Genomic DNA, 14,232 nt, shown 5'->3' on the forward strand with positions numbered 1-14,232 from the left:
TTTTTTTTTTTTGAGACACAGTCACACTCTGTCACCTGTGCTGGAGTGCAATAGTGTGGTCTCAGCTCAGCCTCGACCTGCTGGGCTCAATCATCCTCCCACTTCAGCCTCCCGAGTAGCTGGGACTATAGGAACATGCCATCACACCTGGCTAATTATGTATTTAAACTCGTTCTAATATTCAGTTTGTACAACCCCTCTTAGAGAATCCAATCAACCAAAAAGTATTAAATGAGTGCCTTTTGAATGCCTACTGTAAATGGTCTAAGTCTTGGGAGATTTATTTTTTAATTCCTGTTTATGAGAAGCTTAATTCAAAGTCTACCGTGAGACAGAGGCAAGAACATGGTTTCTCATAGTGATTATATATAATAGTAGAAATTCTCAAAAATCAGCATCTAGCAATGAGAGTAACACTAAAACACGAGCAAAACAACATTTATTTTTCTTCTCTTAATTATTCCAAAAGTCAAATATGGTGAATTTTTCCTACTAGCTACAATAAAATACTTACCAGGTTCATTAAGATGTTCCCTCCCAGGAAGCTGCTCAGCATTGATGTCCCCTAAATCGCCAGTTTTAGAATCAATGGTTGCATGAGACAGCTCTTTTTCAAAAGCCTTGATTTCTTCAGCACTTGCTGTTCGATCTTCTGATTCTGTAAACACTCTAATAATGCCATCACTGTAAGGAAAAATAAACTGATTTAAAAAGTCATTGCCATAATACATTAACATTATCACACCTGAATGATCCATAGTAAAAATCATCTGTATTTGTGAAGGAGAAACATTAGCACGTATTAATTGCTGATTATAGCACTGTGCTGACTTCAGCACATACTACTATTATGTCAACTATTTAATAGACAAATTATTGACAAAGAACAGAGAAATACGTATTTTACACAAGTTCCAATTCCAAGTTAAATATTTACCATCGTAAAAATCTAGAACTATAGTATGTAGTTTTAAAGTCAATATTATATAGTTATTACCATATAGAGAAGGGTAGTGGGCTAGTTTAGTTTATAAAGGGCTCAAAGACCCAACGTAGGGCTTAAAATTAGCAGATGTTCAGTAGAAAAATATGGTCTTCCTTTACTATGCCAGTAACTAGCAATGTAACTTCAATCAAGGGGAAAAAAAAATGGCCTAATGTTTGGATTAGATGGCCAATCTTAACCTCTTTTCTCAGAAAAATTACTTCATCTCCATGATTTCTTAATTCTAAATGTTGAGATAGGAGAAGCAAATTAGACACTTTCAGTTGTATTAATCCTGGCCCATTCTACAGGAAACCTGTTTCTAATTTAATCATCCACAAACATGTGTATCACTCTTTCTATTGGTTTTTCTTCAACTTCAAATATGCTTGGGGGGAAAAAAACTAAGCCTATAAATCACCCCGTTCCAGCCAAAAAATAAAACACTCACTTTATTAGACTCTCTATCCCTTATAGCTGTCACCTTCTTTTTCTTCTTCTTTTTTTTTTTTTTTTGAGACAGGGTCCCACTGTCACCTAGGCTGGAGTGCAGCGGCGGCAATCACAGCTCACTGCAACCCCAAATTCCCGGGCCCAAGCAATCCTCCCACCTCAGCCTCCTGAGCAGCTGGGACTACAGATGCATGCCACCACGCCCAGCTAATTAAAGAATTTTCTTTGTGGAGACAGGGTCTCAGGAGCTCACCCAGGATAGTCTCGAACTCTTGAGCTCAAGCGATCCTCCCCCCTGACCTCCCAAAGTGCTGGGATTACAAGTGTGAGCCACAGCAGCTGGCCTTCTTATTGCTTTCAATGTTACAGTAGCATTATAGAGTAGTCTACGATCCTTCATCCATCTCCTCCAACCCTTTATTTCCTCTTATTTGCCTTTTTTCCTATCATTTTCCATTCAAAATGTGATTGATGCCAAAAGTCACTAACAACATCTTTCAAATCCAGATGCTTTCCAAACTTACCATTCCTTGACTCCTCAAACACTTTTTGACACTGATGACAATCTCCCTCCAAAATCTTTCCTTTTCTGTCTCCCAGAAATTTCAACATTTGAATTGCTTTGTTTTGTTTAACCTACTAGCTTCTTTTTCTCTACTAATGGTGTATCATAAAACTCAGTTCTTAGTCTTCTGTTCCTCCCCTGTATTTCTTCTCTCAGAGAATGGTGTTCTATGGTTTGCTTTTGGAAGCGTTGCGAAATCTTTATCTTAGCCTCAGTTCTTATACTAGGCTCCAGTTCAAATGACCATGATCCACTGGCATGAGTGTGGCTCACCACCACTGCAGACCTCAGGAAGTCTAAGGCCACAGTCATCACCTTCTGTACCCAACCAATTCTCCCACTTCTCCATTTTTATTAATGGGGACTTCCAATCACCAACAGTTTGAAGCTTTATCCTTTTCTTTCATCCTTTTTCTGACTGTTTTCCTTCTGGATTATCTCATTTATTTATTTCCTACCCATTAGCATTGTGGGGCCAATGTCTTATAACTTCACACTCCTACTATATTTGCTTTCTAATATACTTTCCTGTCCATTGTCACCAGTAGTTAAATCCAATCTACACATTTAATAATTCGTAAGTTCTGCTTCAATTCTATTTCTTGCTCAAGAACCACAACCCTTTAACCCCAAGCAATGAATCTAAAAAATGCCTGGCATGAAAGCACTAAAGGTTCTCCACAGTTAAGCCCCATTGTACCTATTATCCCAGCATCAGTACTCCACCATTTTCCTTCACTTCCTAGGCATGCTGCATTCATTCTCATGAAGGAAACTTATACTCTTAGCTTTGACAAAAATTCACGTACCTTTTCTTACTCATAATCTTCCAAAATCCAATTCAAACTTCTTCTACAGAAAGTTTTCCCACACCAATCTCTACCTTCTCCAACTTCTTTTGTAGTCAATATCTTGACTGCACAATTGCAGTACAATACTGGTACATCATGCATCACTTAATGTGAAAGCTATAAAATCTACTACTGTTTTGTTTAGTAATTGAAGTGTCCATATAGTCTTCCCAAGACACCTGAAATTCCTTATGGCTTATCTCTATACACTCTAGCGCCTACTGAAGGCCTAGACACATAACATTTAATGACTGACTAGGATATAAATACCTCGCACCAACCACAATGTCACCATTGTCGAGCACACAGCAGCACCATATAGACTGAGCTGGAAGTCGGATGGTTTGAGCACATTCCCCATGTTTCCAGATTCTCAGAGATCTGTCCTCTGCTGTTGTCACAAAGTCTAAAATTAATGAACATAGGAAGTATTAGTTTGAATAAATAAAATTAAGTACATTTATACATACCATCTTTCCGGATACACTTTCTGAAACCCAAAGAGTTTTAAAATTACAGCTTTAAATTTCATGTTTTGTCACCTACAACATATACAACTTCAAAATCACATTTTTTATTCATGTCACATCTTACAAAGTCTTTCTTCAGATACCCAAGAACTTTTTACAACACAACAATGTAATCTGAATTAATACAAAGATCACCATACAATTTTCTTCTTTGTAAACAGGAGAAAGATACTTACGAAATAAATTTAGTAAATTATTCAAGTCCCCACAGACAGTAATCAGCCCTCCTCCTTCCATCTCACAAATGGGACGGAATGATCAATACAAAACATTAAATACATAATATAACCTTACCTCTACAATTTGGAAAAACGGATATGCTGTAAATATAATTTGTATGTCCATAATATACTTCAAGACACTCGCCAGTGATTTGCCACCTCCTAATACTAGCATCGTTTGCACAGGAAAGAAATTCTGTTTCACTCAAAATTGCCAAACCTCTTACACAGTCTTCATGCCCTGCATTAAAAAACAATAATGCATATCAATAAAACAGATAATTTGGCTGATGGCTTTATACATTTTACAAACATTATAAAACATATCAGTGAGTAGTAAAAATTAATTTTCAAGTTAGAGAAATCTTATTTTCTGTTGAAAGTCTGGTAACCAAAATTTGTATTTAAGGTTTAGCAATATTTTTTTATCATCAGTCTTGGGAAGTTATTTTATATTCATCCTGTCTTCTACAAAAACCTCTAGAAATAGTATTTTGATCCCAACAATTCATTTCCACCTGATAATTCATTTTTAATTTTTCTTCCCAAATAACAAGCGTAAGTTATAAAATACATAATATTCAAACATAATAGAAATATAAAACAAAGAATAGCCCATAAATTTAAGAACAAAACATTCTCTGAAGCTTGTGAAGGAGATCAGAAGTCAGATTTCCTATGCTCAGTATTTGCTGACTTAGATTAGCTATCACAGATTAATAATGATTGATACATATATATAATATATATTGAAGCAGAAATAAAAGGATGTTTAGTCATCATCCACTTTCCATCAAAAGATACTTTTTTTGTTTCTCTTTCTTGCTTTTGTGAGACAGAGTCTCACTTTGTTGCCTATGCTGGAGTGCAATGGAGCTATCTCTGCTCACTGCAACCTCTGCCTCCAGGGTTCAAGAGATTCTTGTGCCTTAGCCTCCCAAATAGCTGGAATTACAGGCGTGCATTACTATGCCTGGCTAATTTTTTTGTATTTTTATTTATATTTATTTTATTTTTTTGAGACAGAGTCTTGCTCCATCGCCAGGCTGGAGTATAGTGGCACAATCTCGGCTCACTATAACCTCCACCTCCCGGGTTCAAGCAGTTCTCCTGCCTCAGCCTCCCGAGTAGCTGGGATTACAGGTGCGCACCACCACGCCCAGTTGTATTTTTAGTAGAGACAGGGTTTCACCATGTTGGCCAGGATGGTCTTGATCTCTTGACCTTGTGATCCACCCGCCTCGGCCTCCCAAAGTGCTGGGATTACAGGTGTGAGCCACCGCGCACAGCCTTTTTAAAATTTTTAATAGAGACAGGGTTTCACCATGTTGCTGAGGCTGGTCTTGAACTCCTGGTCCCAAGTGATCCGCCCACCTCAGCCTCCCAAAGGGCTGGGATTACAGGTGTGAGTCACCACGCCCAGCCAAAAGACACTTTTATCTGTACAAAGGGACCTCTTGCATATTATCTAGGGTAGTTACCAACTTTTAAGGAAAAATTCAAAAAGAGAGGAAAAACAACACCAATTAAAATTCACAGTAAAAATTTAAGTACTCTACAAATAAATCAGTGATATTACTATTAGATAGCAGATGCATCAGTATTGGCATTATTTAATAGCTGGGGCTTAAAAAGAATACTCACCACAAACCACAACATAAACAAAGCCTGAAATCCATTATAAACAATGTGCTTCAATATAAAGACATTAATAATGCTTTCTTCCATATATGAAGATAACACTGCTGACTAACCATCAATAAGGCTTATGTTTAGAAGTTTTAGGCTAAAAGTATTAAAATGACAACCAAGAATATAACTATGTACCAAAATTTACATACATATATGCAGAGCACATACACATATTATATATAGCTTATCAGACAGCTATTTATCAGTCTACACCTGGCTGTTTTATGAGAGGTCTCATTATATCTTTTTTAAAGGTATTAGATATTAACTCATCAGAAAAATTACATTAACTCAAATTAGTAGCTTAAATATACTAATGTTTTCAAATATTTTCAAATGCTTTTAAACTTCTGAGAAAAAATATCTGAGCAAATAAAAAGCAATGATATTATAAAACTTGTCTACCCTGATCTTACCTGCAAAAGTCCTCTCACATCTTCCAGCCTTCCACAGTTTAATAGTCTTGTCTGCTGATCCAGTCAACATTAAGCCCTGTTCAGGTAAGATCTTTACCGCCCACACTGCAGCTGTATGACCCTGTGAGTAAAATGGGTATCAATTTAAGTTGCCACAGAATCATTCAATTTAATTATTCTTTAGAATATTTACACAGAACTACTGTACCTGCAAGGTCATCATGCACTTGTCATTCAGCCAGACTTTAGCAGTGGTGTCCCATGAACCACTAAGTAATGTCCCAAATTTTCCAGATGATAGACTACAAACTAAGGAAAAAACATCATTAGATAACACATTTTCATATAGAAAAATGCTCAACATTGAAAGTTACTAAAGCATTCCAATTTTAAAAACACTCTTTGAAGTGGCGGTATCTTAGCTAACTAAGGCTTAATTCAGCAGAGACACACAAGAGTACAGTGGTCAAGAGCAGACGCTGGTGCCAGACTGCCTAGGTGCAAGGCCTATCTGTGCACTTACAAGTCACGTAACTGCAGAAATACTACTCAAAATCAGATTCCTTGTCTGCAAAATGAGGCAGCAGAACTTAAGTGAAATACACAATCCTTCCAGCTTTAACAAATCATAATAGGGAGATAATGTAAATGATTTCGAAACACTGTTTATATATATATTTAAGATTGCTTTCATTAAAATGACCATAAAACCTGCAGCCAAGCTCAAAGTCCAACAGTAATGAAATGGTTAATTAAATGTCTTTCTTGATATAAAAGTATGCAGGCTAAAAATTACAAATACGAAAAATTACACCAGGCATGGTGACTCACACCTGTAATCCCAGCACTTAGGGAGGCCAAGGCAGGCAGACTGCTTGAGCTCAGGAGTTCGAGACCAGCCTAAGCAATGTGGCGAGACCCCATCTCTACTAAAAGTACAAAAAACTAGCTGAGAGTGGTGGTATGCGCCTGTGGTCCCAGCCACTTGGAAGGCTGAGGTGGGAGGACTGCTTGAGCCCAGGGCACAGAGGTTGCAGTGAACTGTGATCACATACCACTGCACTTCAGCCTGGGTTACACAGCAAGATCTTGTCTTTAAAACAAAAAGAAAAGAAAAATTAGCCAGGTGAAGTGGCTCATGCCTGTAATCCTAGCATTTTGGATTGAGCTCAGGAGTTTGAGACCAGCCTGGGCAATATAGTGAGACACCGCCTCTAAAAAAATTTTAAAATTAATCAGGCATGGTGGCACGCACCTGTCGTCCCAGTAAGAGAACCACTTGAGCCTGGGAAGTCAAGGCTGCAGTGAGTTGTAGCAGCACTGCCTTTTGGTATGGGCAACAAAGCGAGACCCTCTCTCAAAAGAAAAAAGAAAAAAAAAATTACCTTACAAAGAAGAATATCCTGGGGGGTCGAAGCACAGCCATAAAGAACAATGGATTGGGAAACCTTTTTCCTAGACCAGAAGGAAGCAATCACAAAACTCTCTCTACCCTGAGTTCAGGATCCTTGAGACAGCCACTTATTTGGATTTCAGAATGGCTCTAGATTAAAAACTGTTGTCCCGCACTGCTTCCTCTTCTGAATGAGAGGGTTTGCTCTGATTATCCTATTCCTTTTCCATAATTGTATACTGGGTATGGGTGACAGCTTACTTATAAGCATCTCCTCCCTGATGTTTAGAATACTTAGCATCACTCAGAGAAGACTTTTGGATTGTCTGATGACGCTGAATAATTGATGACCAGAAAGCATGCTGTGGTAACTCTCCCTTTTTGGACGCATGGGAGGATGGTACTTTCCTCCTCCATTTGAAGTTAAGGCACAGTCATGATACTTGCATTAGTCAACACACTTTCCAGCTTTAACAGAAATGTCAGAAATGGTAGCTGACACTTTCAGTCAGACACGTTTTTGGTGTTTTTTAAAATTGATTTTTAAAAATTATCCACTACTGTGACATTCAAGGAAGGCACATGCTTTTAAAAGCTGGTGCCTTTTTTTCTTTTTTTTTTTTGAGGTGGAGTCTCACTCCGTCACCAGGCTGGACTACTGTGGTGTGATCTCGGCTCGCTGCAACCTCCACTTCCTGGGTTCAAGCAATTCTCCTGCCTCAGCCTCCCAAGTAGCTGGGATTACAGGTGCCCGCCACCACACCCGGCTAATTTTTGTATTTTTAGTAGAGGCGGGGTTTCACCATGTTCGTCAGGCTGGTCCCAATCTTGTGACCTTGTGTTCCACCCACCTTGGCCTCCCAAAGTGCTGGGATTACAGGCGTGAGCCACCGCGCCCAGACAGCCAGTGCCTTATTAACCATGTTGCCCTTTGACTGCTGCAACAACTACTGAAGCACGTGTGGAGAGAAAGCCCCATCAGTCTGAGTCCCTGAGAAAATCTGATGAACAGAGTCCCTTTATTAATCCATGTTGAACATGCAGGGTTAATGAGAAATACTCATATGTTATGTCACTGAGATCTTTTTTTTTTTTTTTTTTTGAGATGGAGTTTTGCTCTTGTTGCCCAGGCTGGAGTGCAATGGCACGATCTTGGCTCACTGCAACCTCTGCCTCCCAGGCACAAGTGATTCTCCTGTCTCAACCTCCCAAGTAGCTAGGATTACAGGCATGCGTCACCACGCCCAGCTAATTTTCTTGTATTTAGTAGAGACGGAGTTCACCATGTTAGTCAGGCTGGTCGTGAACTCCTGACCTCAGGTGATCCACCTGCCTCGGCCTCCCAAAGTGCTGTGATTACAGGCGTGCACTACCGTGCCCAGCTTGAGATCTTAATAGTTGTAACTTGGGTGCTCTTTACATTCTTCCACAAAGCAGTATAAAATAATTGAACAAAATACCATTTCCCATTAAAAGAAAAAAAACAAACAGGACTTCCTGGCAAAAGTGCTGGTTTGAGGTCTCGAGCAAGAAATGTGCAAATTGAACTTAGAACATTCTGTAATATTAGAAAGCAAGGAAGACTACTGAAGGTCTTATTAAAAGGTCATAGGAGCCAATTTAAAGAGGTTTCCAATGGCCAGATATGAAACAATTTGAGAAATGAAAAGAAAAAAAAAGATATTCAGTAAACAACTCCTTCTGAAAATCAGTAAATAATTTAGGAGAAGGGTTAAGGCAAGCATTTATTCTGTCTTTTCTCTATAAAAGTTCCACATGGTAACCAGAGTTGATGTGGAAAGATCTATACAGAAAAGTGTTGGTGATCAAATGCAGAAATAATATTAGAATTACAGTACAATCATTTTGTTAATCTTAATAGAATATCGAATCTAGGAAATGATTATCAGTAGCTGCTAAAAATTACCATTATGTGAAAGGCTGATGGGAACTTTATAATGAATGAATGATACAATACTTGAACCCACTGATCAATCTTTATTTATTTATTTAATTTATTTTTTTTTTGAGACAGAGTCTCACTCTGTCGCCCAGGCTGGAGTGCAGTGGCACAATCTCCGCTCAATGCAAGCGCTGCCTCCCGGGTTCACGCCATTCTCCTGCCTCAGCCTCTGAAGTAGCTGGGACTACAGGCACCCACCACCACGCCCGGCTAATTTTTTGTATTGTTAGTAGAGACAGGGTTTTGGCCTCGATCTCCTGACCCTGTGATCCAACCGCCTCGGCCTCCCAAAGTGCTGGAATTACAGGGGCGAGCCACTGCGCCCGGCTCCACTGATCAATCTTAATATCACGAAAAGATATTGTGTGCTTCCTGATGTGATACAACAGAAAATACAGAATACCACATATACTGTTGCCAGAAACTTGACTCTGAACCTGATAAAGCTACTAGATCTATCTAACAGCTTACAAGAAATATAGGTGACTGAAGAACACATTAAGGGGAACAGCAAGGCTTTAACCAGTAAAATTGAGACTGTGGGAAATTCTACAGCTAAAATAATCTGGTTTCAAACAACAAGGAAAAAAGAAAGAAACTGACGATTGAAAGATGTAGGGCTGGGCACGGTGGCTCATGCGTGTAATCCCAGCACTTTGGGAGGCTGAGGCAGGCAGATCACCAGAGGTTAGGAGTTAGATATCAGCCTGGACAACATGGATCACCAGAGGTCAGGAGTCTGAGACCAGCCTGGACAACATGGCGAAACCCGTCTCTACTAAAACTACAAAAAACTTAGCCAGGCCTGGTGGTGGGCACCTGTAATCCCAGCTAATTGGGAGGCTGAGACAGGAGAATCACTTGAACCCGGGAGGCGGAGGTTGCAGTAAGCCAAGATTACGCCACTGTGCTCCAGCCTGGACAAAAGAGCGAGACTCCATCTCCCCTGTCAAAAAAAAAAAAAAAAAGATGTGGACCTTATTTGGGTCAGAATTCAAATAAACTGTAAAAAACATTTATGACACAACTGGGTAAATTTGAACATTCATTTTGATAGTTGACAATAGATTAGTTTTTGTTTTGTTTTAGGTGTGATAATAATATTGTGGTTATTCTTTCCTTTTAGAGGACGAGAGTGTCTTTATCTTTTAGAAGGGTCAGCAAACTAATGCCAGTGAGCCACCTGTATTTGTACACCTAACAACCTAAGAATGGCTTTTACATATTTAAGTAATTGAGAGAAAAAGAATCAAAGGCAATCTTCTAATATGTGAAAATTCTATGAAATTCAAATTTCAGTGTTCACAAATGAAGAGTTATTGAAACACAGACATGCTCATTTGTTTATTTACTGTCTATAGCTGCTGTGCACTGCAACTGCAGAGCTGAGCAGTTATGATAGCAACCATATGGCCTGAAAAGCCTAAAATGTATTTACTATCTGATCCTTTAAAGAAAAAGTTTGCCATCCCCTATTTTAGAGCCACATAATGAAGGATGTATTTATAAACAAAATAATAGAATATCAGAAATTTTTAAATGATGTAGTAGAAGGAGGGGAAGATGAAACAAAAATAAGATACCTCTACTTTTGTGTACATTCGATTTCCATAATAAAATTTTAAAAATCTGTATCACTCTGTATTGAAGATTTCTCACACAAACACACACATATGCACACAAACATTTAAAAATTCTTTCTGTTTTGGTTGGGCACAGTGGCTTACGCCTGTAATCCCAGTACTTTGGGAGACTGAGGCGGGTGGATCACCTGAGGTCAGGAGTTCAAGACCAGCCTGGCCAACATGGTGAAATCCCATCCCTATCTAAAAACACAAAAATAGGCCGGGCTTGATGGCTCACACCTGTAATTCCAGCACTTTGGGAGGTCAAGGCGGGCAGATCACAAGGTCAAGAGATCGACACCATCCTGGCCAACATGGTAAAACCCTGTCTTTACTAAAAATACAAAAATTAGCTGGGTGTGGTGGTGGGTGCCTGTAATCCCAGCTACTCAGGAGGCTGAGGCAGAATTGCCTGAACCCGGGAGGCAGAGGTTGCAGTGAGCCGAGATCACGCCACTGCACTCCAGCCTGGTGACCATGCGAGACTCTGTCTAAAAACAAAACAAAACAAAACAAAACAAAACAATAAAACACAAAAGTGAGCTGAGCTGGGCGTGGTGGTGGGTGTCTGTAATTCCAGCTACTCTGGAGGCTGAGGCAGGAGAATCGCTTCAACCCGGGAGGCAGAGGCTGTAGTGACCCAAGATCACACTACTGCACTCCAGCCTGGTGACAGATGGAGACTGTCTCAAAATAAATTAATATTAAAATTAAAAAATTATTAAAAATAAAAAATTATTTTTGTTGGCTGGGTGCGGTGGCTCATGCCTGTAATCCCAGCACTTTGGGAGGCCAAGGTGGGCAGATTACGAGGTCAGGAGATCGAGATCATCCTGGCTAACATGGTGAAACCCCGTCTCTACTAAAAATACAAAAAAATTAGCCATGCATGGTGGCAGGCACCTGTAGTCCCAGCTACTTGGGAGGCTGAGGAAGGAGAATGGCATGAACCCGGGAGGCAGAGCTTGCAGTGAGCCGAGATCACGCCACTGCACTCCAGCCTGGGCGACAGAGCAAGGCTCTGTCTCAAAAAAAAAAAAATTATTTTTGTTTTTGGAGACAGGGTCTCACTCTATCACCCAGGCTGGAGTGCAGTGGCGCTGCAGCCTCCAACTCCTGGGCTAAAGTGATTTTCTCACCTTAACTTCCTGAGTAGCTGGGACTACAAGTATTCACCACCATGTCCAGCTAATTTTTTAATTTTTTGTAGAGACAGAGTCTTCCTATGTTGCTCAGGCTGGTCTCAAACTGCCTCTAGCAATCCTCCCGTCTTAGTCTCCCTAAGTGTTGGGATTACATGTATGAGTCATGGTGCCTGGCACATTATACAAATTCTTTAAAGTAATTAAGTTTAAAGTGTTTATGAAAAATGTTCCAAACCATTTCATTTATATTAAAAAAAAGTATACTTAGTGCACCGATTAAGCATGTCATTCTACAATAAAGAATTGTTAAGCTACACAGAAATCCAGAACTATCACGGAATCAGAAATATATACAAATCACAGAAAATAATGTGCAAATGTAAATACTCTTCAATAATACCACAGCCCTAAACACACTGCTTCTGGCTGGGTCTTTTATTAAATACTTTTAGTTTTCCTGAATAAAAGCATTCATTGCATAAAATAGTTAAAAACCAAAGTCATGAAGTATATTCAAATTATATAGCCTCTTTTATTACTGAACACTTTACTTTTTTTTTTTGAGACAACCTCCACTCTGTCACCCAGGCTGGAGTGCAGTGGCAGGATCTTGGCTCATTGTAACCTCTGCCTGCTGGGTTGTAGCCATTCTCATGCTTCAGCCTCCAGAGCAGCTAGGATTACTGGTGTGCACCACCACGCCTGGATAATTTTTGTATTTTTATTAGAGATGGGGTTTCGCCACGTTTTCCAGGCTGGTCCCGAACTCCTGGCCTCAAGTAATCTATCTCACTCTCTCAAAGTGCTGGGATTATAGGTGTGAGCCACCGTCCCCAGCCAATAACTGAACAGATTACTTTCTACATATATAAGCATATCAACCTTTACTGATCACAACAAATTTTTAACAGAATTTACAAAACTAAGATAGCCCAAAAGGGTTTCCATTACCAAGCCACACCTATAGATAAAACAAAATATAATAAAAACTTGAGAAAATGGATATGTAAATTTTACTTTCAAAGGGATAAAACTTCTTCAAATAGAAAAATACCGAAGTATTATTATACTCACCAGTATTTTTGTGGCCTTTTAGAATATAAAGTGGCATTGGACTGTCCAGTGAGAAAATGCATATATTGTGGTCATTTCCACCAGTGGCAATTAGGCCATGAGGGTAGATGTCACTTGAGGGTATGATGCATACACAAGATACAAAATTGGAATGGCCACTCATACAGTGCATTTCTGTAAAGCCCCTGTTTGGACTGGAAAGACAAGATAATTAATAGATATATATCTGTACCCTGACTTAGCCTAGGACATAAACTGCCAAAGCACTCACTTTCATTTAGTGTCTAGACCAAACTTTAGAGTACATACTATCTTAAGAATCCATTGTTTTAAACTGAACCTTACATAATTCCTATGAACTACTATAGAGAATTACATTAGATTAAGAGAAGTTTGTTTAGTGTTTCATTGATAAGAATACATTGAAATAGACAACCAGGGAAAAAGAAAGGGCAACAAATAATCATAACTGAGTTTTTTCTCAATCTCCAGGTAATTAGTGACTGTTACCCTAAGAAATCCCTGGCTAAATGAAACATAGGTGCAATTAAGATAATGAAATGTATTATTAAGAAGACCTAAATATAGTGACGACTTTTTCACATTACGAAGCATTGACTTAGTGCCCAGTAGTATGGTATAGTATGTGTTTCTACATAGCTAGAACACGGGTGGGTGTCAAATCTTTTGGCTTCCCGGGGCCACACTGAAGAAGAATTGTCTTAAGCCACGCATAAAATATACTAACACTAATGATAGCTGATAAGTTAAAACAATTTAAAAAAAACGCACCTAATACAGAAATATGTGAATGGCTACAGTATATTATATAATATATAATGTTATATGTAATTATGTGTATCAAGGAACACAGTACATTAATAATTGCCCTGGGATTAAAATGATTACCAATTTATTATCTGTATCAATCACTTAGCATCACTGCCTTACTTAACAAGTTCAACCAGCAGATTATGATTTCTGTGTGGAAAGCAATAAATTAGCTGCTGAGAGGGATAAAAAGAATTATATCCCTAACTCAGCTAAATCAAAGAGTTTGCAGTCTAGTTGAAGAAGATAAGACAAGTACACATAAAGAGACAAGACACTCCCAGATAGGCCGGGCGTGGTGCTCACGCCTGTAATCCCAGCACTTTGGGAGGCCGAGGTGGGCGGATCACGAGGTCAGGAGATCGAGACCACGGTGAAACCCCATCTCTATTAAAAAATACAAAAAAATTAGCCAGACGCGGTGGTGGGTGCCTGTAGTCCCAGCTACTCGGGAAGCTGAGGCAGGAGAATTGCGTGAACCCGGGAGG

At 39.2% G+C, this 14,232-nt stretch overlaps 1 protein-coding gene across 1 annotated transcript in view; it reads right to left on the reverse strand.

The window, feature by feature from the left end:
* PLAA (phospholipase A2-activating protein) overlaps nt 1–14,232 on the reverse strand; it is a 55,422-nt gene that overhangs the window by 29,190 nt on the left and 12,000 nt on the right. Inside the window, exons 2-7 of the mRNA XM_011994369.1 lie at nt 12,914–13,107; nt 5,922–6,022; nt 5,714–5,834; nt 3,679–3,846; nt 3,125–3,260; nt 515–684 (exon numbers count right to left, since the gene is read on the reverse strand). Of these exons, the coding sequence (XP_011849759.1) occupies nt 515–684; nt 3,125–3,260; nt 3,679–3,846; nt 5,714–5,834; nt 5,922–6,022; nt 12,914–13,085 (868 nt within the window). The 5' untranslated portion in view covers nt 13,086–13,107. The remainder of the gene's footprint in view (nt 1–514; nt 685–3,124; nt 3,261–3,678; nt 3,847–5,713; nt 5,835–5,921; nt 6,023–12,913; nt 13,108–14,232) is intronic.

Source organism: Mandrillus leucophaeus, unplaced genomic scaffold (assembly GCF_000951045.1).
Source record: "Mandrillus leucophaeus isolate KB7577 unplaced genomic scaffold, Mleu.le_1.0 Scaffold454, whole genome shotgun sequence".
NCBI classification, from domain to species: domain Eukaryota; kingdom Metazoa; phylum Chordata; class Mammalia; order Primates; family Cercopithecidae; genus Mandrillus; species Mandrillus leucophaeus.